The sequence below is a fragment of the Macaca fascicularis genome, chromosome 5 (assembly GCF_037993035.2).
Source record: "Macaca fascicularis isolate 582-1 chromosome 5, T2T-MFA8v1.1".
Lineage (NCBI taxonomy): Eukaryota > Metazoa > Chordata > Mammalia > Primates > Cercopithecidae > Macaca > Macaca fascicularis.
In genome coordinates this window covers 163,728,435-163,756,260 of record NC_088379.1, presented here as the reverse complement: position 1 = coordinate 163,756,260, position 27,826 = coordinate 163,728,435, and the positions used below count along the sequence as shown (strand labels likewise).

The 27,826-nt window shown below is 40.0% G+C and overlaps 1 protein-coding gene across 4 annotated transcripts in view; it reads right to left on the bottom strand.

Annotated features, from left to right (window-relative positions):
• The window catches only part of FNIP2 (folliculin interacting protein 2), a 137,712-nt gene that overhangs the window by 58,510 nt on the left and 51,376 nt on the right, over positions 1-27,826 (bottom strand). For 2 of the 4 annotated variants that reach the window (XM_005556187.4, XM_065545645.1), the window contains exons 2-8: positions 20,785-20,911; positions 17,584-17,739; positions 15,290-15,390; positions 15,113-15,184; positions 13,616-13,716; positions 13,345-13,434; positions 11,710-11,781 (exon numbers count right to left, since the gene is read on the bottom strand). In XM_005556187.4, the coding sequence (XP_005556244.3) occupies positions 11,710-11,781; positions 13,345-13,434; positions 13,616-13,716; positions 15,113-15,184; positions 15,290-15,390; positions 17,584-17,739; positions 20,785-20,911 (719 nt within the window). The remainder of the gene's footprint in view (positions 1-11,709; positions 11,782-13,344; positions 13,435-13,615; positions 13,717-15,112; positions 15,185-15,289; positions 15,391-17,583; positions 17,740-20,784; positions 20,912-27,826) is intronic. The other 2 variants (XM_005556190.3, XM_065545646.1) reach the window with 1 other exon arrangement.

Below are 27,826 nucleotides of genomic sequence, written 5' to 3'. Positions count from 1 at the left end.
TTTTTGGTTTTTATGAAAGTGCTTTTTTTGTGTGAATAGTTTTCACATTTGGGGTTCCCGCAGGGAGGATGATTGATGGAGGCTTCCATTCAGCCATCTGGCTCTGCTTCCTCTTCACCTAAAATTTTAATTAAATCATTTGTTATGTTTTTCTCTTGTTAACCTGTATTTTGTTACAGGCGTGTCAGCTATGACCCTTATGAGGGGTGAGAAAAGGTATCACACCCTTTCTGCCCCTACAACACAAGACGGAGAAGACCCTGAGGTCCAATTTATTCTGGAAATTATCTGTATTATATAATTCAGTTTACAAACTGAATAAGAGTCCAGGCTCCTAGTTCAAATCCTGCTTCTGTGTCTAGCAGCGGTGACACTTGGACAGCAGTTGACTTAACCTGTCAGCTTTGTCATCTGTAAAACGGGGACAATAAAGTACCACACCTCAGTATTCTTCATGAAAACTGCTATCTGCTAGTGGATTCTGAATTGTTTAGTGGATCAAAACCAACATTTAAAAAAAACAAAAAAGAAAACAGAGTATATTGCACTGTTAATATTAATCCATGAAACTTCTCTGTAATATATAAAGATATTTCTTACTAGATCATGATGTAAAATGCATTAGCATGAGTTGCAGACCAAAGAAAAATTTGAAAAAACAGCTATTTCATAAGCTTCCTGTGAAGATTAAACAAATCGATACATGTACAACACTTAACCCAGTCACCCACACGATAAATGTTACTTTTTACTTCTTCTAATCATTCTTAGAAAACGTGGGCCAAGTAATTGAAGTACTAGAAGATTATTAGTTCTGATTAATTATGAGAAGAACTTAGAACTTGTAATAGAGATATAACAAGGGAAGGCAAAAAAATCAAAGAGAACATTCCTTTTTTCCTGCTGAATGACACTTTTTATGGCATGCAAATCAGAGAGTTTATATTAAAGTGTTGGCTTAGTGTTATCCAGCGTTTCCTCATCAAAAGTATTTTAAGATTTTTATGTAAAAGTGCTGTGGCACATCATTGTTAATCATAGACTCTAGATAACAATTCAGTACAACTTTCAAATGCAAGAGGACTAACCTTAACCTGAAAACAACTGCTATTTTCACGAGGGTGGATTCAGTCAACATTAGTGTATCTGAAAGTTGGCCTGGCTCACCGTCTGAATGGCAGTGCCTTCTGATGCAATGCATGCAATACTAGAGTGCTAGTACACATCTGAGTCACCTGGGGAGCTTGTTTAAAAAGAAAGCTTCATGAAGGTGGTGGTGCAAGCATGTGTGTCCAGTAACTTGGGGGCCTGAGGCAGGAGGATAGCTCAAGCCCAGAGGATCACTTGAGCCTAGGAGCTTGAGTCCAGCCTAAATAACACAGTGAGACCTCATCTCTAAGAAAAAAGACAAGACAGCAACATGGGCTCTCCCCCAGTTTATTCACTACCTTTGGAATAGAGCCTAGCATCCACATGATAATGAAAAGAAATTCTGCATGAGTTCAGTGCTAGCTGTGCCCCCAGTTAACTCTGTGTACTGGATAAAGAAATTCTCCAATTGGTGCCTCAGTTATCAAATGCAAGACTTTTAGTTAAATTATTCACAGGCTCAGTTTCAGTTTTAAAAGTGCTATATCTAAATGGCTCCTTAATATTTTTAGCTTTTCTTTTACAATAATTTTATAATTAGAAAAAAGTTAATGCATATAGGTTGCAAAGATTTTGGCAGTTTTGTGCATTAAGAAGAAAATTAAAATTAACCCTAGTTCCATCACCAGATTACTGTTAACATTTTATATCTGGTTAACTCCCAGTTTAAACACAACTGTGCTTTTGTCCCCACCCTCCTATCTAAGGAGGTATCTTCAGCTAGCATCCATTTATTCCTGCAGAGATTAACAATGAGAAAAGAGAATCAATCTAAATATTTTTAAATGCTGATTGCTGCTGTTCCTGGCATGTGCCAATCAAGTTCCAGATTAATGTTTAACTTTCTCTGAAAAAAATTTTGCTACTTGTGACAGTTTATTAGAAAACACTGTAGTGATTATTTGACAAAAGAATTTAGATTTGACCAAATAAGGCCCTGAAACTCTTAAATCAAATCCATTCACTCAATGAATATTTACTGAACACTTACTGAGCGCCTGCACCATGCTAGGGACCTAGCTCTAGGATGGAAACTGAAGGGACATAGGCAGAATAGTTGCCCTTAAGAAACTTAACACTCATGGAATAAATACGATTATTTCAGACAGTGGTAATTACTATAAAAATAAGTTACCATGATTTTCTCTAAGTAACTAGGACAAAGGTTTACGGGGGTGGTAGAGGTAAATTCTGTAATCAGTGGTCAAGAACACCTTTATGAAAGTGGGTCATCTCAACTGAGACTTAAATGCCAACAAAAGCCAGCCATGGAAAAGGCTCTAAGGGAGAACATCCCAGATATTCTATATGAAAAGAACCAGATAATATCAATAATTACAAAAAAAATCCATCCACGCTCCTATTTAAATATATGGATGGATTTATTTTTCCCCCCTCATTCAAATATTCATTGATCATCTACTATATGCCAGGTACTATATGAGCTGCTGGGAACAGATCTGTTGATATGACAGACTGGGTAGGTTTCTGCCCTCCTGGAGCTCACACTCTGTGGGAGAAGAACAAACAAAAGTCTTCAAGGATTTAACAACATAACGACAGAATGTGTTAAGTCGAGAAAGAAAGTGCAAAAGTCAAGCACTCAGAAGCAGCTCGTTTCTTCAAAGGAAAAAGTTTTGAAGTTGGCTTCTTTATTTTGCCGGAAAATGTGACCATAGTTCCAAACAGGCAGCACCCTCAGACTTTGTCCAGGAAACACAGCTATAGCAAATGATCAGGGCAGGACTCTGGAACAGATCTACGCCCTGCCAAGCATTTTCATTTGCAAGGAGACATCTAGGGAAAGGATGCTACAGAGAACTCCTAACTCTTCTTTATCTTCAGCAGCTACTCAACTACATGTGGAAACAATCCCATCAAAATAAAAAATGTATTAGTGGGGTCAGACCCCTATTTCCTCTCCAGACTCATTCTGCACCACTCTCCCTTCCCCACGATACATCTTCGCACTACCCCTAAGCCCTTCCCATACCTGAGATGCTCTTTGCTGTGTTCTTCACATAGCTGGTTCCTACTGCCATTCAAGTCTCAGGTGAAATTTTCTCTTCTCAGAGAGGCCTTCCATAAGTTTTATTTTCCTCAATGGTAAGTGGTTGCCTACATTTTATTGTCTATTATCTGTGTCTTCTTTATTGAATATAAAATCTGTGAGATCAGGGATAATATCCATTTGATCACTGATCTATTCTCATATCCTAGAAAAAGCATCTGCCACATGAGATGCTCAAAAAATACTGCTGGTTGAAGAATGAGCAAACAATATGTGAAGGATGACAGTGATATCCATCTCAATCAAGTGTGACAGAAATGAAGCATTAGAGAAACACATTTCTGGACAGAATTCAAATACTGAATTTGTTAAAAGTTTCCTGTGGCCAACACAGTATATACAGCATTTAGATTTTCTTTTTCCCCCTGCCTTCACTAAAAATAATTTTTTGGATGGTGTAAGTGATAGTATGGCTCTGAAGCTGAGCACTTTTTATATCTGTTTGACACAGGGGGCATTACATCCACAACATAATAATGATCTCCGTTTATTGTAATATGACACTACTTATCTTCAAGTTTTAGCTTGAAACACTGGAAAAAATATAAGGTTCCTCAAATTTTAGCAACTGTATTTCTCAACACACAAACATAGGAGCATTTAAAAGGTAAATGAGTAGAGCTGTAATTATTGTCTAGCAGGAAAATTTCATTTAAAATAAACCAAAAACATTAATTTAATAGGAAAATCAAATTATAAGGATTACATTTTAGTTCCCAAATCACAAAATGACTTTAGGACTTTAAGGGGTCCTCAAAAGCCAAACAGGTACTTTAAAGTTTTAATAAAATTTCTATAAAGGCCCTTTAATAAAAAGCCAATGTTCTTACCACCTTGATTTCAAAACATCTTAAATTTTTCCTTTTTAAAAAATGTGTATAATTAAAAAAAATTTATACTGTGGTTTTAAAAAATTTATAAGGGGTCCAAGTGCAGTTTTGTTACGTGGATATGTTGTATGGTGAAACAACTTAAATTTTAATTTATCTAAGGTATAAATGCTAGCCACCTTGGTAACCAACTCACTCTCTGCATTTATATGTCAAATTATTCTAATGTCCTCCGTCTTTTATCCATAGTTTGGGCTCTAAGAAAGGTGTCTACAAAAGACTTATGGAGGGCATAAAAATGTGGTCCTTTATTATTCCATTTAAGTAAAATTTATTTAGTCTGGCTTCACAAAGGATTTTAATTCAAGTTACACTAAATTTATAGTTTGCAGAATTTGATGTATTGCTCCATTTATTTAGGTCTTCTTTTTAATATAAGTTTTTATAGTTTCTCCATAGCAGTATCACATATTTTTTCTTAGGTTTATTCCTTTATCCCTTACAGTTTTTATTGCTACCTACATTACTTTCTAATTTTTCTTAAACAGGTATGTAAGAATGCAAATTTAGAAAGGAAAAAGCTAAGGCAAAAGACCAAATAAGTTTGTGGAAATGAAAAAGATACATATCCATGCCAGGAAAATACCAAATGTCTGAAACAGGAGTATAAAGAAACAAGAAACTGAGCCACACTACAGATTATCAAGCTCACATATGTGAAGACAAGGCAAAGCAAGGCTAAGGCCAAGGCAAGATTCGATGGTTAAGATACAACCAGGCATTTTAAGATTTGGAGAGTTAATTACTTACATAGACAGTGAAAAGAAGAATAAGCCAAAGGTGATCTTTGCCCCACACACCAAAAAGGACAACACCAACACAAGACGGGCCAGATGCCTACAAGGCAAGTTGTAGGATATCCTGTTGCTGGGGAGTCAGTTCTAGACTGCAGCTCTAGTCTGAGGCGGGCAGGGCAGAAAGTCCCATACCTCATCAGAACTCTGGAGTGGATGAGAAACTATCATGACAGCCTCCAGGGGAAGGTAGGGAAGTGTTCCAGGGGGATCAAGTTGTACTGCCAGGGCTCAGATAAGATGCAGCTTAAGCCTTTGCATATATGGAATTGTGCAAGGTCAATGGGTGTCACAGCTTTTTCCCTGACACAAAGAATAAACAAAAACAGTACCCTCCTTTGCTCTTCTCCTCTCTACAAAGCACTCTATCAGTTCAGTCAGTGAAGGGGTCAAGTACAAATGGGATGCCATCCTTCGTTATTCAATGTTCCCATGCTGTAATAAAGAACCTGACTTTCCTGACTTTATTTCTTGATGTTCAACTCCTCATAGCTTTTAAGCTTTACCCTCCTCTCCCTCTTCCCTTTCTGCTCCACACCTGGGCAAAGTGATGAGAAAGCCCAGGTGCTCACTCCTTTGGTGCCAGCGAGAATTTCAAACCATATGCAGGAACCCTCACCCTAGCCTTACCCACAACCACCATAAAAGCCCCAGTCTAATCTCCTGTCCCATTCTCTCAAGACATTCTCCAACCAACTAGAGAAGCCCACCCTGTTCTCTCCCCAGAAGAGCCTCATTATGTAATAAGCCTTTTCATATCCTCTTGGTGTGTGCATGTAGAGTCATCAGTCTTGACATCTAAACCAAATTTTGGGTGGTTGTACATCCTGTATCTGCACAGAGTGACCAAAACACATGTCTTATACGAACACTATGATAATGTGTATTCTTACCCTGAAAGTTCATTTCAAAGCACTTAAATAAAAATGTTTAAAAGTACATATTATAAGTTCTCCTTATACTGACTTTGTTTATTTTACCACCTTTAAGAACAGAGGAGGCCGGGCGCGGTGGCTCAAGCCTGTAATCCCAGCACTTTGGGAGGCCGAGGCGGGCGGATCACAAGGTCAGGAGATCGAGACCACAGTGAAACCCCGTCTCTACTAAAAATACAAAAAATTAGCCGGGCGCGGTGGCGGGCGCCTGTAGTCCCAGCTACTCAGGAGGCTGAGGCAGGAGAATGGCGGGAACCCGGGAGGCGGAGCTTGCAGTGAGCCGAGATCGCGCCACTGCACTCCAGCCTGGGCAACAGCGTGAGACTCCGTCTCAAAAAAAAAAAAAAAAGAACAGAGAGGAAATGTAGTTGCAGACAGAACGGAAAAAGTATTTTTCTTGTCAATGATGTGAACACCTTGACGAGGAAGAGTCTAAAGCTGAATTCAAGTCAGTAGACAAGGCTCGATGAAACTGGTCTCAATCCCAGCCCTCTGAACCTTACTCTACTCATGTACTCAAGACTTCCAAATTTCAGCTTCTGGCCAGGCATGGTGGCTCACGCCTGTAATCCCAGCACTTTGGGAGGCTGAGGTGGGTGGATCACCTGAGGTCAGGAGTTCGAGACCAGCCCAGCCAACATGGCAAAACCCCATTTCTACTGAAAATACAAAAATCAGCCAGGTGTGGTGGTGTGCGCCTCTGATTTCAGCTACTTGGGAGGCTGAGGCAGGAGAAAATCACTTGAACCTGGGAGGCGGAGTTTGCAGTGAGCTGAGATTGCGCCACTACACTCCAGCCTGGGCGACAAAGCAAGACCTTGTCTCAAAACAAAACAAAACAGAACCAAAAAAAAAAAACAAAAAAACCAAAATTTAGCTTCTGCCCCGACCCATCTCACTAGAGCCATTTTCCTATTTCTAAATTACAGCTGACTATGCACAACTGGAGAACATGTAGACATTTCTAGGTAAAAATGTATCCTAATCTCTGTAGCTAAAAAATTATCTTAATATCTGTTTCCCTGACCTGGCCTCCTGCTTTCCCTGTACTGGGTAATGCCCACCTCCACTTGCTTTCTCAGGTTAGAAACTGGAGAGGCATCCTTGATTCCTCCTTTCTCCTCCATAACCTGTGTCCCATTAATCACTGAACCCTGCCAATGCAACCTCCTAGGATGGCTGAAACCCAACTTCTTCTCTCCCAAGACTCTACTTAAAAATTTCTAATGGGAACCACTAGAATAACCCCTTAAAAAGCTATCTTTTGGATCTGTATATGTAAAGAAGACATATTCAAAATATCCAAAAGAGAATACAATGAGGATGCATTTCCCTCCATACCTGCCCCAGCTTGCGCTGCTTTTTCCAAAGACATTCTATGAGTGGAGAAATGGCTGATTCTAGGATGGGGGTAGGAAATATACAAGATGACTCTGGAGCATCTTGTCGTGCGGAAAGTAAGGAAGTGCTCAAAATACCCCAACCCCTCACAGACAAAGGTATGTTAAAGGAGCATGGAAGCCTACTGAGAGAGTTCCCAATGGTCAAAACTCAAATGATTTGAGCAACAAAAGAAATGAAGTGGTGGGGTGCTGTGGCTCAAGCCTGTAACCCCAATACTTTGGGAGACTGAGGTGGGAAAATCGCTTGAGCCCAGGAATTTGAGACCAGCCTGGGCAACATAGTGGGGCCTTGTTTCTACATAAAAGAGAAAAAAAAAATACTGGGTGTGGTGGTGCATGACTGTAGTCCCAGCTCCTCAGGGGGCTGAGGAGGGAGGATCCCTTGTGCTCAGGAGTTTGAGGCTGCAGTGATACAGTGAGCTATGATCACACCAGAGCACTCTAGCCTAGGGGCAAGAAAGACCGTCTCAAAACAAAACAAAAAAAGAAATGAAGTAGTACTGGGTTTTTGTCAAAAGTGAAAAATTAATATATTTGAGTTCATAGTAGTATAATGACTAAACAAATAAAAATGGGAGAAGAGACCTATCTCCAGCAGGAGAAGTCCAAATAATTTATGTAGCTACTCCGTCCTCAAGGAGGGGCAGCATAATTCCCCACCCCGTAGGTATGCGGTAAGCATAGTGACTTCTTTCCAAAGTACACAGCCTGGACAGGAGGAAATAAAGAGTAACTTTACGGTGGAGAAACTGACAAACACTACCTCAGCCAGGTAATCAAGGCCAATATTAATAGTCATAAATCATGGTGGTAGTATATACCCTTATATGATGTGATGAAAATGGCACTTTACTTTTGTGATCTTCCTTCCCCAAACCCATAACCTCAGTGTAATCATGAGAAAAACATTAAACAAATTCTAATAATGGGGCAATCTACAAAATACCTAACCAGTACTCCTCAAGATTACCCAAAACAAAGCCTCCCAAAGTGCTGGGATTAGAGGCGTGAGCCACCATGCCCGGCCAAAATCTGAGAAACCACCACAGCTAAGAGAAGCCTGAAGAACATGACAACTAAGCATTGTGTCCCAGAACCAGAAAAGGCCATTAGATGAAAAACTAAGGAAAAAAAAAAAAACCACAAAAAAACCTGTGGACTTTAGCTAATAGTAATGTATCAGTATTGTTTCATTAATTGTAACAAATATACCATACCAACATAAGATGTTAATAATAGGGTGAACAGAGTGCAGGTTATATGAGAACTCTTGTACTACCTTCTCAATCTTTCTGTAAGTCTAAAATTGTTCTAGAAAATAAAACTATTTTTAAAAATTTCCCCTTTTATTAACTATTTAGACAGGAAGTTAAAAATTGCAGGCCTAGGCTAGGCATGGTGGCTCACACCTATAATCTCAGCACTTTGGGAGGCCAAGGTGGGTGGATTGCTTGAGCTCAGGAATTCCAGACCAGCCTGAGCAACATGGCGAAACTCCATCTCTACCAAAAATACAAAAATTAGCTAGGTGTGGTGTTATGTACCTGTAGTCCCAGCTACTTGTGAGGCTGAGGTGGGAGGATGGCTTAAGCCTGTGAGGCAAAGGTTACAGTGAGTCAAGATTGTGCCATTGCACCCTAGCCTGGGCAACAGAGCCAGAAAAAAAAAAAAAAAAAAAGAAAAAAGAAAAAAAGAAAAGGCAGGCCTAAAAGAGAATAAATAACATCTTTATGCCTTCAATTTCTCTACATCTTCTACGGCTAACTTAACTCTCACACTTGGAGCTCCTGCTGTTTCAGAACTTGGGTCTTCATCCCTACACAATTTTAGATGGGTATAAGGAGACAAAATCTTAGAGGACAAACTACAGTGCGAACATAAAGAGTTTTTACATTAACAAAGTGTTAAATGCCACCACAGGTGTGAAGCTCACACTAGTCTTGACGTGGACTCCATGACTTCAGAACCGCTCCCAGGTGTGATATCTGAAGGTAAACACATCTACCAGGATAGCAGGGAGAGCAAAATGCCACTCAGGGCCATTTGCAGCCCTCTCCACCATCTGTGCTCCCTTCCTCCCAACAGGAGAACCGGAGATTGGAAGTAAAGACTGCCCAGAATAGAAGTCAAAGTGCCAAAGAAAGCCAACCTTCTCCAGCTTTCAACATTCACATCGGTATCAATGTCTATCGTCCATTCTTTTCAATCTGGTCAGTCCCAAGTTCCTCTCATGGACTGCAAAAAAGCATTCCGACCTGGCTGAATCTTTACTTTTCATCTGACTTTCTACTTTTTAATTTGAACTTGGCTTCCCAACTTTTCTGTTTCTCAAAGAGCAAGGGAAGTGGTTTCAGGAGCAATTTAGAATCTGAACACAAAACAAGTAAGATGTCAATCTGCACGACGTGAACCATTTATATGAACTACATTATAAACCGAGTTTACCGAGGCAAATCCAAACTTCTTCCTAATCATGTTTTTGTTATTAGGTCCCTCAAATTCCCTGAATCTTTTTTCCACAACAAAAAGGGGCATAAAAAAATAAATAAGGTTACAGCTGTACAGAAACTGTGATGTCAGTGTTCAGAACGGGCCCCAGTAGAATGTTGCTCGTCCTTCTTTCACGGAGAGCTAAAGAGCTCCCACCACACAGAGGCAAACATGTTAAATTCTGTCACCCACTAAGACAGCCATCTTGACTAAGTGTGATCTTGGTCCTAGGGCTGTGCTGCCAGCTCTGCGACTTCTGGTGAGGCCCACATCTTCTTGCCAGGAAAGTCAACCATAACGAAGCCTTACTGCCAGTCCTGTCGGGCGCTGGGTCGCGGGTGGTTACAAAGGCAGGGAGCCGAGCTTTGGGACACTAAGCTTTGTAACACATGCTTATTGTCCTTGAGTAACTGATGGAACTCAGTTATCTGACAGTGTCCCACAAAGGCAGGAGGAGTTGTCTTCAGCACCATTAAACAGAAAGAGAACCAAACCAGTTTACCTAGTGCTTCATAAGTTGCCCTTCACCTTCTCAGATTTTATGTCGTACAAAAGGGGCTGTAAGTTAAAATGATACAGGTCTGATCAATGAGTCTTTCTTTTCTTTTCTTCTTTCTTTTGTTTCTTTCTTTTTGAGACGGAGTCTCTGTCATCCAGCCTGGAGTGCAGTGGCGCAATCTTGACTCAGTGCAACCTCCACCTCCCAGGTACAAGTGATTCTCATGCCTCAGCCTCCTGAGTAGCTGGGACTACAGGTACGCACCACCATGCCTGGCTAATTTTTTTTTTTTTGTATTTTTAGTAGAGATGGGGTTTCGCCATGTTGGTCAGGCTGATCTCGAACTTCTGACCTCAAGTGATCTGCTTGCTTTGGCCTCCCAAAGTGCTGGGATTACAGGTATGAGTCACTGTGCTGGGCTTGATCAATGAGAGTTTCTGACCAAAGGTTCCCAGCTCAACTTCACAGAAAAGATTATGAACACCAAAGCACATCAATTTTAACCATAAATAAAATGCTATATACTTTACATTATGTGACATATGTAAACCAAACTGGGGACTCAGCAACAAATCACATTTCATTTAGTAACACGAGAGCAGAGTTGCACAGAGTGGGATAAAAGGCTCTGAGACTACACAGGAGCACAAGGACCTTGGAGTAGTGTCTAAGGGGAGGAGCTGGACAGAGAAATGAGTGAAAGGCCAAGAAGAACATCATGTGAGGCCTGGATCCAGTCTGAGCACCGGCTGGCTGGCCCATTTGTGGAAGGTGTCATGTATCACAGGAGAAGGCAGCAGGGTGCTCCTAGTCTCAGTGGAAGGCAGAGGCGGCCTGTATGGTATGTATTCATCAGGCAGAGCACCACACACCCCCGAGTTCTTGAATTTCAGTTCCCTCATTCATCACCCTTCTCTCATAATACAAAATCTTAGATCTGAACCACAAGTCAAAACTCAAAAGAGGTCACATACAAAAGGCGAAACCAAGAGATCCTAAAAGCAGTAACAGAAAGGTTTAGACCCTGAGGCAAGGAGAGAAGGGTACCTGATAAAATCTAGATCAGCATGTCTTTAGAACAGAAGAAACGGTGACCTGGTCAGCTGGCTGGTTCTCCCACTGTCATAAGACAGATTTACTTCCACAAACCCTTCTCTTCCTCTGAGTCTATACTCAATAGTCAAGCAAGCACATTACTAGTACAATGGGCTCAAGGAAGCTTCACTCTGGAAAGAAATTTCTTAATAAACATTAGTCTCATATACATTTGAGTGTTAGAAAAAACTAGTTTATGTTGCACAATCACTCGTAGATACTGTACATTAAAGTTTCAGATATTTAGATACATCAGACTATCTTAGGAAGGAAAAAACAAAGAACAGGATGAGGGTTATCCACCTGTCTTCTACTTTCCCAACTTCCATACCACTGTAGATAGTTCACTCTGTTAGTTAAACCAATAAATGGAGTACAAGTACCTGATCGAGCAATGCCGCTGTCCCTGTCTTCATTCTGTCCTCTGCTTGGCATATCAACTGGTGTGCTGTGTGCTAAGATAAAGGAACAAGGAAACCATGTTATTGGGCTCTTCAGAGATACAGTTTTAAAAATGACTGCAGTAATTTTCACATTTCAAAGTAGGCTACTGCTACTGATGATTGGCATAAGCTTATAACAGAGATTAACTAGAAGGCAAAATTAAATATATAAAAAGATAATGAGAAGAAAAGAGAACCAAGTAACTATCTCATAAAAATCTGCCTGTATTCAGTTGTAGCATACGAACTTTTTTGAGTGACGTTCAACTCTTAAGAAAAAACTCTGAATAATAAATGATTGCAGTTGATGCAATGAACAAACATTCTCAGGTAGATTTTTTTTTTAGCCATTTTCTTCATTAGTAGTAGTATTTAAATAGCAATGTACTTTCAAAATGCTTTATAATCAGTTTTGGTAGTAACTGTAGGCGACTTAGGGAAGAGAAATACTTGAAAACCATTTCATAAATTCAAAAAATGTTTCTCTGTTTATAACCCACTCTCTTGGCAGATAGAAAACATTTCTACTCATTTTCAAATATTTCTTCCTCCATTTCTTTCCATATACACCCATACACAGTATTATTGTAGAGTTACTTAGAAAAACTCATGTTCTGGCATGAATTGTGGAAAACACTCTGAAGTATTATAGACTTCTAGGAATGCTTCAGACTGACCTAAGCTGCATACTTATTGTGCTAGAAGGTAGATGAGATGCTGCTGTAATGAAGTTTTAAATGAACAAGCAGCCCAGTGCTCTGCCTGATTATTATACTTGACAGCTATTTTTTGAAGCATGTTTATTTTCACAATTTTAAAGAGAGTATTTAAACGTGTTTTCCTCATTCTAAGTAGGTGGGAGGGTGTCAATTTCATTAGGGTGACAGTTAACTATGGTACTTAGCATATTTCAGGCTACAAAGAACAGAAAGGAAAATACCATTTGCTATACTCACAACTTTAAATGTTAGTAATGGAGGTTCCCTACATGTTAATCATGCTAAGACAAGTTAAAACTCAGAGACACCAAGATGACTATACCTGTAAATAACCTAGAAATTGTATTTACACTACTTAAATGAGAGAGGGAGAGGGAGAGGGAGAGGGAGAGAGTGAGAGAGTGAGAGAGTGAGAGAGTGAGAGAGAGAGAGAGAGAGAGAGAGAGAGAGAGAGAGAGAGAAGTCTTCCATGCTCTTATTAGAGTGACTTTTAATGAAACTCCGTGCAGGTAAGGATGCAGTTGAATAAATGGATAAAAGACACCAAGGCAAAGGGAAACAGTTCATAGTAGCAGAAGAGGCCCAGAAAAACAGGAAAAAACAATCCTCTTCGAAATACTAAGGGCTCATTTCAGATCAAAATCAGCTTATACTAGAGTATTAGCGAAGACATTTACAAGAGGTTCATTGGCAGAATTTTCGATACACCATGGATTTGGCCGCATTTGAAACTGATATCTGTGATCACAAGAGCCCCTTGGATTTCTAGAGAGGCACAAGTAGGATTTTTCCTAAGAACCTGCACAGGATTTATTAATATGTGTGGGTCACACTGTACTCAGCATTCCACACAAACCTGCAAAGAAAGAAGCACTCCGGGTGAGCCGGAGAGGTCCTCCTTCAGCTACCCCCTGCAGCAGTTTGCTGCTGCATGCTTGCAGCAGACCTAGAGATGGAAACACATAGAAGAGGGCAAACAAAGTACACACACAAAAAAAATAAACACAGATTAAAGATAACGCCAAAAAAAAAAAAAAAAAAACCCACAACAAACTCAAATAAAGCAAAACACACACCCACAATAGTGTATTCAGAAAGAAAGAATTTGTTTGTGTGTCTGATTTTACCTAGGTTACTTCCAGTACGACAAGGACCCAAACTATTCTGATTTGTGTTCAGTTTTCCCAAATTAGGATCTTGGTTGATGTACTCAAAGCTGTCTTGCAAGCTATATCCGGAGAGGGAAGGAAAAGGAGAAAGAGGACACAAATGTCAAGAAGTTACTAAAGCTGTTTCCTAATAAATAGACTTGCAAATGTAGACAACAACTGATCAGTCACTCAATACTTTTCCTTATAAACAAAGTCTCACATCTACCAAAGGGAATTAAACTTGCAACTTCAGGTGAATTTGTTGGAAGAAAACAAAAGCTATTTTGGATGTAGCTCAACCCATGTAACTAAACAACTATACTTCTAACAATTTCATGTTATATAATAAGACACCAAACTCTAAATTTTGCTTCAGTGACTGACACCTGAGATACTGTTATTCATTTCTACATTTTGCTTTAGCAACTGACAGATAACATGTGGCCATTCGTTTCAAGTATTTTACATAAACTCTCAAAACGAAATTAATTTTTACTCTTGGTTAACATCAATAAGCAATTCAGCAACTTTTTTCAGGAATAAAATATAACAAATTATAATTCTTATAGGAGTTTCATTTCACAACTTTCAAAAAGAATTACTCATAAAAATATGAGGGAAGCAGATTTTATCAATTTATTGTACTTATTAACAATTAAACTAAAGACTTATGCTGTGTGTAGAGCTGACAAAAACAACAATGACAAAAAGACTTTGAGAATAATGCAGCATAATGAAGCCAAAATAATTTTTACTTAAATCTGCATGTAAGGGAATTAATGTAATAAATGTTCAGGTAATCTCAAGGGTCTGTTAGAAACAAATCTCGTAAGAAATAAATAACAATTATCATATTGGCTTAAGTCATGACAGTCCAATGTTAAATGTTCAAACTGTTTTGTTGAAGAGTAAGCCAAGACTCACTCAATGGTATTCAAATATATAGAGAAATATTTTTAATTTCCCAGGATAAGAAAAAACAGCTTTCACTTGACCCCTAAGAATGTCTTTTAATTTATAACAAGCCCTTTTCAAATTTATCAAAGTACAACTGGTGTTTTGTTGTTTTATTTAAAAATGGAAGTATATGAAATAGTTCTGCTTGAAAGTTCAAAATACATGAATGCATATGCCAAAATGAGCTTAAGTTCTTAGATATTTCAGAATAATGTAGCCCCTTCCCTTTTGTTCTTTATTTTTGATTTCCCAGGAAATTAAAAATTGGTGACTGGGTAACAGATGGGGACTCAAAACATATAAAGACAGCCATTTGTCTTTAGGGCCACCTAATGAAGTCAAAGGCCTTTTCCCACTCACTGTTGATAGGACAGTAGCCACTTTTAAAACCCCTTTGTTAATTTGGACTCATTCTGCTTCTCATTTCAAAATGCCTTATGGCCCTTAAAGAATTATTCTATCTAGAAATACACACTTTAAAAAATGGGGGTGGGGAATGCAAAATCCTGCACTTACTTATTTGTACTTCCACAGAAGCTGCCCATTCTAGCAGAGAAGACTTTACTAATCATCAGTTGTGGAGGAGAACTGGGGAGCGGGGGAAAGGAGAGACGAAAAATACATTTATGAGTTAAGGAGTCAATACCACCATCCCATTTCTCAAAACTGGTAGAAAAGGAAGCCCAGACTCACCGTATGTAGTGTATCTTTAAGGTGGAGCCTTTGTAACTCATGGCAACTGAGCCAAACATCATTTCCCCCAACATGTTGACATCGGAAGCTGGTCGTGTGTACTACATGCAAGAAAACAAAATCAAAGTTAGTACATGGAACATGACGTGCAATGCAACAGAAAATAATGTTTATTAATCTCATTAGTGTCATTGGTGATTAAAACTATTTCTCAAAGCTTCAAGTGGTCACCTTACAATCTTAACTTATAATGGCAATTGCCTATTTTTCCCCCAAAGTATTACGCATGTTTGTGATTTCTTCTCTATACACGACATCATCACATAGGATCCAAGTGTTTTATCAGAGTTCATTTTTATTTTTATTATGAGAAACAAAGATTACTATTATCTCCATTTATAAACTCTAAATGGAAAGGTTCAATTATGAAAATAACCGTTAACTCTTCTCTTGGTACTAAGAAAACATCCTGAAAAAAAATATAGTTCAGTATTATTCAGCAACCAATGGTCTGATAACTCTAAAGTTTTACAAAAGTATTTCAAAAACATTTGATCCCTCTAGCTTCTGACCAGTCTCTCTCATGCCTTTTACCATCCAGAGTGGACTGCCTGCCTCCTCTTCCTTTACTCTCACTGGCTTGTTAATCTACTGCAGCCTGACTTCACCTCTTAGCTCAAACTAGTCCAACTGCTCCAATGATGACCTCCTCCCTCTTGGTCAAATCCAATGGACCCTTTCCAGTTTGCTTTATTAAACTTCTCTCAATATATTTGATTCTGTTCATGACTCTCCATTTTGAATCTCTTCTTTCTTAGATCATCCCTTACTATGGTTTTGCCTGGAGGTCAATCCTACTAACTGCCTGCTTTTTCAACCATTCTTTTGATTTTGATTATTATTTACATAGAATACCTCCTACATCTTTGTCTCTGGACCAGGAACTCTCCTGGAGCTCTAGAATCGTATACCCCAATACATTCATTCACCTAGTGACATCTGAATGAGTGTCTTGGGATGTAGAATTCTGAGCACCTATACTAAGTGCTGGTGACACACTGATGAACAGGATAGGTATGAATGCTGAGCAAACCGACGTGCCACCAAAGCAACCGTGGTTCTGCACCCCGATCTACCAACTAGATTCTCTGTCACTGTGCTTTCCACCCAAGGAAAAACCTGGGAATCACTCTTAACAAAAAGACTTAAAAGACTCTTCCGAATCTTTTTTTAAAATTTCAAATACATACACACATATAGACACACAAGCATACATACAGTGACACACAAATACACACTTACTTATACATGGTTGCAGAGGCAGAAAGAGAAAGATAAATCTATCAGCCCTGCTCAGCTAGGTTCCTCTCTCACGTTATAGCTCATACCAACTTCTTCCCACTATATGCAGACAGAAACCAACTGGTTTTCACATTCTTTATTACTAACTTCAACCCACCTCCTTCACTTATAATCTCCTTTTTCTTGGGGTACAAGGGCCACATGCCAACTGTGATTCTCAACCTGCTGAAAATTCTACTGTATACTTTTTAAACTGCAGACTGCTGTGAGACCCAGGAGCACTGTGTCTCAAAAAGGGCAAATGCATGGCACAAATCCTGACTATGAAATTAATAAAATCCTCTAGACCCATTTTCTGGTAATTTCCCTAGTGTTGTTTTTCCAGAAAAATAGTAGAAAAGATTCTACATGGGTTTAAGAAAAAGTTCAATATATTCCCCATCAATTAATATCCTTTTGCCATTCAATATTTATAAAACATTTCTTCCTTTTTATCTTGTTAGCTAATATTTCTCAAAAACCTCAACCCCTATCCTTACACACACACACACACACACACACACACACACACAGTGTGTTTCTTTCTGTTCCCATACAAGTCTTTCTTCCTTTTACTGGCATGTTCTATTTTCTTAGGATGCCCATATACATTCCCAGAATCCTTAGGAATTCTTACAACAGAACTGGAGAGTACATGTTTATTATTCTGGATCAGACAGCAAAGGAAACAAAGCAAGGTAATTTATCTGACTGGCAATATTTCTCATCTAGTACATAGTAGGCTGTATCACCTCTGCTTGATTACAGTTTTTATTGGAGATAAAAGCCAAAGAGCAAAAACAACATTGATGTGAAACATTTAAGAGTACTGTGTTGAATACTTGTCCTCATATTCCTGAAGTAGAGCCCTCGAGCGGCATTATTTCCCGAGAAGAAATTACAGTAAATAACTTTAACCCCAGGGGCCATTCCCACAGAAGGGATGGTTGTACCTGGTACTTTGGAAGCTGTTCCTTAGCATGGTGTGAAGATCCCCCAGAAGAACTGTGGAAAGAGATGCTGCTGCTGCTACTGCTGCTCACGCTGCTGACACTGCTGCTTCCCTGGCAGCACTTGGCTGATATTTTAATAGGAACATCCTCTGTTTTCTAGGTTAAGAGAGACAGGCAAGGTAAAATATTACGAAGTATATCAGGTTCGTCAACAGTTCTTCATTGGGAATTCCTTTTTAAAAGCATTCTGGTGCCTAAGGTGCATTAAAAAACAGCAGGTTTTTTTTTTCCCCCCCAGTAATGACAAAAACATGGTTTAGGAAGGCAGAATGCTGAAGAATGGTTCTAGACAAAAGGAGGTAGGTTATGTATTAAGACTTTATCTTCTTTTAATAATTTAACTATTATTTACACTTCAATTCATATAATTGATCTCTTTTTGTTATTAGAGTTTTGGTTATTAGCTTTTTAGTACTATGTAGAGTCATAATCCATTAAATTGATGAGGAGAAAGATGAGGCTTCAAATCTAAACTTTTACTAAGCAAACAGAACTAATAAAACAAAACTATTAAGTTGGGCAGACTGGCTTGTAGGGTTTTTTGTTTGTTTGTTTGTGAGATGGAGTCTCACCCTGTTGCCAGGTTGGAGTGCAGTGGCGTGATCTTGGCTCACTGCAACCCCTGCCTCCCAGGTTCAAGCAATTCTCCTGCCTCAGCCTCCAAGTATCTGGGACTACAGGCACGTGCCATCACGCCCAGCTAATTTTTTTGTATTTTTAGTAGAGACGGGATTTCACCACGTTGGCCAGGATGGTTTGATCTCTTGACCTCGTGATCTGCCCGCCTTGGCCTCCCAAAGTGCTGGGATTACAGGCGTGAGCCACCACACCCGGCCCGCTTGTGTTTTTAATGACACACCTCCTCTAGTACTCCTTTAAAGGTAACAGGAAGGAAAATCATGAGGCTGAATTTGTAAGGGATGAAACCAAAATCCTGAAACAGGAGCTACTGTGAATTACATAGCACGTGATGGAAATATGGTCTTCAAAGGTTAAGGACAACAGAGGATTCTCTACTATACATTCCCCAAATAGAGTTCACCACTAATTTTTATCACAGTGACAAAGGTATAAGGATAAACCTTTATTAATATTTATCTCCCCCCAAACATATTACTCCCTACAGAAGCTTCCTGCACCCTCTATGATAAGTTGTTTCTATTCTGAGTCTTCTTTGCCTTTCTTTTTTTCCTTGTGCAGCTTTTGCTTGGAAAAAAACATGAATGCAATTGCAGCTTATCTAATCTCCAATGTGACAGTCACACTGGTGGTCTAATGCAAATGCCTGCAGTCATGTGCTTGATACAAACTCATGACGTTTTGTGCTTGCCAAGGGAGGCTGGGGCGGTGGGGACTGAAAATGGGAAAAGAATGTAAGGAAAACACAAAATGTGCTGGACCACAATTGTCACTACAGCAATGATGGCATTCAAAGTGGTACTTGATTACTCCTGAGCACCCAGCACTCCCTCAACACGCTAAAGATACAGCTGCTACTTAATATCACTTAGGCCAGAAACACAGCCCCTCAGAGGGCCTAAGTGACACGAAGTGCCACCTGCCTCAGACTGCTAGACCCTTTGGCTGGAGTATAATGCTGAACAGTCTATAAGTGGAGACAGCACCTGGTATAGTGAATGGAGCACCGACTGGATTCTTTTGTAGCCTTGGGCAAGCTACAAACCTCCTGAACCTCAGATGCCTTTTTGGTTAGATGAATGCTTCTAAGAAAGCCTATGTTTCCAGATTCCAGCATTACTACTGCTCTAGTTCACTGAAGATGCCAGTTCCTTTTGAAAACTTGTGTTTCCTTTCCCCTCCACCTGCCACCACTATGAGCAGCCCCAGTGATAGGTGTTCAACTAGACCATCCATGTGAAGCCTTCAGAGAAATGGGAAATAATTCAAGAAATTAAGAGGTAAACCATCTCCTGTCCACCAAAGGGTCAAGTGCTGGCTCATCTAAATTTCTGTTACAAATCTAACCAGTAAAGCCTACGGTGAATCACCTGAGAGATTTCTTGGTCCCCCCCTCCCCTACCCCCTTCCCCTACCTAACAAGCCCAACAACTACTGTAATGATTAGCCACCTGGCAGAACTCCACTTTAAAATATTGTGGAATCCACCCAGCTAAACTGTGTTTAACCAAACACTTCCTTCCTGCAGAAATGATCCTTATCAAAAGCAGGAAAACAACCCCTTGGCCCTGAAGAGACAAAGACTGCGTTATAAACTGTTCATTTACTTAGCTGCACAGTCTACAAACTGCCAGTATTTGGTCAGTATGGGTAGCAACTTATTGAGCATAAAAAGAATGAATACAAGTGGATTTATTTAATTTGTAGGCATCTGAACAAATACTGAAAAGAGAATGAAAGGTCTAAAGTGAATTTACAAGTACCCTGGTCTCATATCCAAAAAGACCCAGAAAGGATCAGAGTCTTCTCACCTTAAACATGTTAATTTACCATTCCCATTCTGCTTCCAAGGGATCAAGAGCTGCTCTGTCCTCACTCTACCCATCCCTTGTCACCCACCCTACACCACTACCACCACCACCACCACCACCCAACTCTCCACCAAAACAAAAAGGGAAATAAATAAAAGCTCCACTGGTCAGAAGGGTTTGAAAAACAATCCTTTTTGAAGATAACCATGCAGGCTTGCATATGGAAGCCCCGTAAGTGAGTAAAGCTGTTTAATTTTGTTTAACCCAGTGCTACTTATTATTATCTATGAGAAACACTAGACAGAATGATCTTCACGCTAACACTTTTTATCATTTTATGAATTTTAGAGTTCTGCTTTCCCATTACATTTGGGGCACTCACTTGGCATCAAAATCTTACTGGATTACAACTCACCGGCAAATTTACCTCTAGTACTACTAATAGTACACTGCTTAGCTCCTGCCATGATTACTTGCTAACAGTTTCACTTGTGTTTAGTAGTGAGCATACTCATACCTGCTGGAGGTAGGGCTTTGATTAAAGGACTCAATGCTTGCTTATGTTTCTTCTGAACCATTAATGGCACTGTATAATATAACTCAAAGAGAAGATCATAGATTAATAAATGATTGATCAGAGGGGTGGTTAAAAGCACAAGAGAGAAGGAGAAAGCAAATCAGCATTTCATACCTGAGCTGTCACCTCCTCAATCTTTTGAACAGCTTTAGAGTCAAACAAGACTTGTCTGCCTCTCCTGTCACAGTCCTGGTAAACTATCAGGCGAATCTCATTCAGGTCAAACTCCGAACATGACCAACTGTGGATTAAAAAGGGAGAAAGAAGTTATGTCATCTGCAGCACGTGAGATGATCACAGACAGATAAGCTTCCCAGTCACCATGCCTGCATGCACATCAAAAGGCCACAAGCTTGCAGGGATAGTGATCCCCTCAGAACTGGGGCACCAGTGAGCCTGGGACAGATAGCCTTGTATGCGGATTCCAGTGGGCCATATGAAAATTGCCTGTTTTCATAAGGGCTGAGAAGACTGCTTTAAATAATAAATCACTGAAGAGAAAGCTTCTCCTTCCAAAGTCAATTTGGACACAGATGGCAGTCAGAAATCACAAGGACATGCAGAGACGGCTAAATTTGGATGCCTGGGTTCTGGGGACAGCATATCCGAGTTAAAGGAGTGTTAAAGCTTCTGTGTTATTGGGCAGGGAACCATTTGGAGCAAGTCGGTAGAGCCTTCTCTTCTTTCCCTTACCCACACTCAGGTCAAATTGAGAGGCATTACATACCCTAAAATTTATTATCTTCTCCGATTATGGCTAGCTCTAATCCAGGAGTTTCAAAAACCAAGTGCATCACTGTAGAACATCAGAATTGCTAGCATTTACAGTCAGCAAGAAAGGAAGCATGTTTCTAAGCAAACCAAAAGCAACTGCGATAAAACTGCTCCAAGGAAAACACAGGTTCATTCTTAATAAATGAGAGTGAGAGAACTATAGAAAAGGTAATCATTTAAAAGTGCACCGCTTTGGTCATACTCAGTTTTTAACTCATCAGTCCAGTCAACACATATTTGAGTGTCGGTGATATTCCAGGCACTGTGGTTGCTGCTAGAGACTCAGCAGTTAATTAACCAGACAGACCTGGTCCCTACCCTTACGGAGTTCATGATTCAGTGGGGAATATTAGGCAAATAATCACAGTTGAATGTATCACTACAAACTGTGAAAAGTACAAAAAGGAGCAGTAAACAGTTTCAGATTTCCAGATTGAAGAGGTAGGGGAGAGGGACAGAGAAGTCCCTAAGGACTTGAAGTGACATGTAAACACAGACCTGAAGAAGTAAAACAAATGAAGTGCACTGTAGGAGCAGAGAAGGGCGTGGTAAGGTGTAAGACTGCCGCACTGGAGAAGGAAAAAGAAAAGAGGCCAGAGAGTGAGTGCCATGAGGTGGAAAGGACGGCAGGCAGGGGCCAGGATCATGCTCTCCCTCCATGAGAAGCCAAGGAAAACAGACGCTTGATAAGATCAGGTCTGCACTTTTTGAAAGTTCAATCTGGCTATTAAGGAAAATGGGGGTGGAAGAGATGAAGACTGGAAGCAGGAAGGCCAAACAGAACTCATAGTAAGAGTTCCGGCCCTTCATAATGAAGGCTAGAGCTCCAGCAGCGGAGGTGGGGGAACAGGGACAGACACTGGTGGCATCCTCAGAGGACAGAGTTGAGCCGGTTTCCCAATGGACTGGAAAGGTGCCAGAGATGAAAGGGGGCCTTGCTTAGAGAAGCTGAGGGGGAGCTCTGATGGGACAGAGGAGGATAGATGGACACACAGGCAGACTAACAGAAGCAAACTGTAAAACTAGGAGATGGTATAAATGAAATCAGACACATCTGGATTCAAATCCAAATGCCTCTGGCCTCCTAGTTCTTCATCAGTACAATGAGAATATTAAGACTGCCCTCACAAAGCTGCCCTATGGATTAAATGAAATGTGTAAAGTGCTTCACACAAAGAGTGACACACAGTAAGTGCTCCAAAATGGCAATAATTACCTCAGAGGATTGTTAGTGTTATGATTTTTAAAGAAAATTAATACAGTGTCTGGTACTCAATCACAAATTGTGCATTTTTGGTCTTCTCCTTTTTCAGGCAGTTAATACTGAACATGTTCTTTTTGGGTAGCAGATTTGTTTTCTTAAATCCCTGCAGCAAAACATATAAAGTTCTGGTTGTACCTTCTTTCAACAAGCTGTGCCCTAAACTATCATGCCCAGCATCCTTTCCTCCTAATCTTGACAACAACATGGCAAGTTTATTTTCAAACCATTTTCCCTCTATTCGCAGTCCAGAGGGAGTCCATGTTTCAGGTCTGGCTAATGAGACATGACCACATGACCCAAGCTGGCTGTGTGAGCCAGCCCCAAAACTCATTGTTCAGCTTGTAAATGGTAACCCTGGAGTTGGTGGTGGCTATTTTTGCCATCATGAAGTAAGGGCCTGTCTGAAAATGAAGTCAGCAAAAGTCAGTGTGGAGGAAAGTAGAGGTGAGCAATAGAATGAAACAGATTCCTGGCAGTACCCGAAGCCAGCTGTTCCTGAGTAAGCACTATTCCTGGAATTAGTTCACTGTCACTTACAACCAACACAGTCTGATGACTATGACCCAGACCACTAAATTTTAAAATTACATAGGCCAAGGCAGGCGGAACACTGGAGGTCAGGAGTTCAAGACCACCCTGGCCAACCACGGCCAACACGGTGAAATCCTGTCTCTACTAAAAATACAAAAATTAGCCAGGCGCACTAGTGGGCACCCACAATCCTAGCTATTCAGGAGGCTGAAGCAGGAGAATCACTTGAACCTAGGAGACAGAGGCTGCAGTGAGCCGAGATCGCACCACTGCACTCCAGCCTGGGCGACAGAGAGAGAGAGTCCATCTCTAAATAAATAAATAAATAAAATGAGGTCATTAAAAAGGCTCTGAAGCTATATATTATTATAACATAGTACATACGTTCATTTTGTTAAAAGTAAAAAAAAAATCGGATTTAATTTACTTTCATTTTCTTTTAAATCAATTTTGCCTTAATAATTACATTTTGCCAAGACAGCATTATAATTTATAACCAAGTCATTCAATCCTTATTTTTGAAGAATAACACGTATTCAAACATCAAACTGAAAACAGCTACTTTAGAAGAGATAAAATTTAATAATGATCATAACACCTCATTAAATGTTTCATGTTATTTTTCAATGAAAAAAAGATGGAAATAAAAATCATGGACAATTGTACTGATCCAGGAGACTAAAAATATTTTTTTTACTCAATAATTTAAAAAAAGACACAGAGGGGAAAAGTATATATTTCAGATTGCCTCATTTTTTGATCCAAATGCTTTAAAAGTATTTTATAAGACACAAGTGATGGACACAGTGGCTCGCACCTGTAATCCCAGCTACTCAGGTTGCTGAAGCAAAAAAGATCTCTTGAGCCCGGGAATTCCAGACAAGACTGGATGACATAGCAAGACCCAGACTCTTTAAAATTTTTTAAAAAATTAGTTGGTTGTGATGGTATACACCTGTAGTCCCAGCTACTCAGGAAGCTGAGGTGGGAGGATCACTCGAGCCCAGGAGTTCAAGGCTTCAGTAAGCCATGATCATACCACTGCACTCCAACTCCAGTCTTGGTGACAGAGTGAGATCCCATCTCTTAAACAAACAAACAAAACAAAACAAAACAAAACAAAACAAAACGGTCAGACACAATGGCTCACGTCTGTAATCTCAGCAATTTGGGAGGCCGAGGCCGGCTGATCACTTGAGCCCAGGAGTTCGAGGCCAGCCTGGGCAACAGGGTGAAACCCCATATTTACTAAAAATACAAAAAGTTAGCTGGGCATGGTGGTGCACACCTGTAGTCCCAGCTACTGGAATACGGAGGCTGAGACGGTAGAATCACCTGAGCTCGGGAGGTCGAGGCTGCTGTGAGCTGAGATTGCAACCTGGGCAACAGAGTGAGACTCTATCTCAAAAAAAACAAAAAAAAAAAGAGGAAAACTCTGTTCTTCTTCCATATGAATACTACTTTTGGTTTAATACATAAATATAATTTTGACATTGACATCTCTTTTTTTTGGAAATAGCGTTTTGCTCTGTTGCCCAGGCTGGAGTGCAGTGGCACCATCTCGGCTCACCGCAGCCTCAGTCTTCTGCTCAAGCAATTCTCCCACATCAGCCCCCAAAGTAGCTGGGACTACAGGCATGCGCCACCATGCCTGGCTAATTTCTTTGTATTTTTTGTAGAGACAGGGTTTTACCGCGTTGCCCAGGCTGGTCTCAAACTCCTGAGCTCAGGCAATCTGCCCGCCTCAGCCTCCCAAAGTACAGTGAGACACTCACATTTTAATATTAGTAGAGGAAAAAACAGTTGCATAATTTGGTAAAGGAAACAGAGGCAGGCAGGACAAAGGTCACTAGTGCTTCAGAATGAGACGGGCTTGGGATCCAATCTCAGCTCTGCTTCCCACCAGTTTTATAGTTTTGGGAACGTCTCCCCTAGGAGTACTTATAGGTCCTGTTGTGAAGATTAAAAGAGATAATCTATGGAAATTCCCAGCACACTCCCAACCCCTTTCCCTGCCATCCCTGATACACAGGCCTTGAGCTATTGGTAGCTCCATGGCACACATATTCTCTTCATATTCACATTCACTCCTACATTCAACCAACAGTTACTGTGGAGCTTGCAAGAGCACCGACCACAGTTCCTGGTGCTTTACTGAGGACATCTCTTCATATGACTGGGGCCACTGGGCATGATTCAAAAGGGGTATGAAAACAAGCCCTGGGGCTTTTGCCTTAAAATAGCTGACCATTTCAGAGAAACTTATTCTAATCTGAATTATTTCATTTCTCTGTTTTTGCTGAACATAAATAATGAACACTGTCCTTGGCATCAGGGTATTATTTATGTCCACTTTATGCCTTCAGGCACAGTAAGAGAAGATGATTTGTCTACCTTTTCTTATTGTAAAATTTAAGCAAAATGACTTATATGGACTCTTTTCAGTTTTAAAATTCCAGGATGCCAGGATTTGCCTGGTTAGACTTGAAGCCAGGCCTTATTTCTGAAACTACTCATCAAGAGTGGAAAAGCAAGGAACCAAAGTCTCAGTTACCTCCCTGAAACATGAAAGGCACTAGAGTTCAAGGGATCTGAAACACAGAAAACAGAATTCTCTTTAAAATATCTAGAGCCATGTACTGTAGTTTAAATTGTGTCCCCCCAAAAGATATGTTCAAGTCCTAATTCCTATACCTGTGAATATGACTTTGCTTGGAAACAGGGTCTCTGCAGATAAAATCAAGTTAAGATGAGGTCATACTGAATTAGTAGGCACCCTAATCCAATGACTGGTGTCCTCCTAAGAAGGAGAAAATCTGGACAAAGACACAGAAGGAATAATGAACAGGGAAGTCACTGCAGACTTAGGGCACAGCACAAACACAAAAAGACAATATCACTGAGTGCTTGGAATGTGTCTCCTGCAGAAGAACCACACAGCAAATGAGGCTAGAAAGGCACTTGAGGACTACTTGTGAGGGGCTTTAAATGTTATGCCAAGGAATGCATCTGTTGCTCTACAAGCTGTGGTGTGCCAATTCCAAGATTTCAAGAAAGAGAATGACATGATCTGACCTGTGCTTTAGGAAGACAACTAAAGTGGTTTGAGAAGACCATTTTCAGGGCAAATGCAGAGGTAGTGACTTGTAAATCCAGGGTTTCCAGAATTAAAGGCCAATAAGGAAAAGAGCAATAGTTGTATAACATGCTGCAGGGTGATTTGCTATATCCTTTGAGACCAGTTCTAGTGTGGGTGTTGTTTCTTCTCTTGAACTTTTACAGGAATCATAGTAGAAGTGGTCATGGGTATCCCCATGTCGAGAAAGCATGATCTCTGTTTTTCCTCTTGGTCTCACACGAGGAAGCCACCCTACACAGTCAAAAATAAGTTTACATAAAGAGTTTAAAGAACAGTCTTATGATACAAGAAGGCACATATTTAAACAGTCAGGAATGATAGGTAACTTTCAATGGTCCAAGAAAAGGTAAAATGAAACAAAACAAAAACAAACAACAATGATGACAACAAAAACTGGCAAAAATACTATCCATTTAACCAGCAATTCCTGCATGCCTACTACTTGGCAAGCATTCTGAGATAAAGCAGTGAACAAACCATAACCCTGCTCCTATGAAACGCACTACATGACATTTTCCAACCACTCTTCAACCCTATTCTATATTCTTTTTTCTCTGCCAACCTCCACCGTTTCCTTACTGTCTCAAAAAACAGTTTCTAAGTACAAGCAGAAATCTCTCAAAAGGTTTGCTCAAGAAGAGTGGGGAGACCCAAAGGGCTACACCCTGAAACTAAATGAAGACTGGGGGTGGAAAAAAAGGGAAAATTAAGCTTGACATGGCAATGAGAGTTCACCCTGTCAGCACAAAATACACATTATTTCCCACCCAGTAAAAAGCTGTTTATTTCAAGAAAAAAATTATGTAAATAGATGGCAGTAACAGATTTGGAATTCATTTATCTTTTGCTATGTTAGTACTCTCAGGAAGACTGTGTTGGCTCTCCTTTCTTTCACTGTTTTGCACTTATACAGCCTTAGCTGTGTGAATTGCCTAGAGCAATTTCTGAGGAACCGCATAAAAAATCACCATTGAGTTGCTATCCTGTGATCAGGAGTCTAGTGAAAAGCACTTAAAGTTCTTATTGGAAGCTTTAATATATATTGATAACCTAAAGATATTAATATTAATTTACAAACAATTCCAATTAAATGTAGTCCACTGTTACGTTACCAACACAGAGCTATACTGCATGTTGGTTGCAATTCTTCCATCTTTAAGAAAGTAGGTAATATGTAAACCCTTTATTCCTTTTGTAAAGGAAAATGTGGAATGAAAGAATAAATATGTTTAATCAGCAGCAAAGGCATGGAAGGAGCACTGCAACATAAAACCATACTTCTGAGCTCATTCCTTCCACACACCTTTGAGTGTCTGGCTTCACACAGGCACCATGAGAGGTACCAGGAACAGAAATTAACTATATCCAGTCTTTACCTCAATATGCTTATAACTGGGAATGGAAAGGCCAACATACAAATATTAAGTTAACTATACTGTTACAGGTGC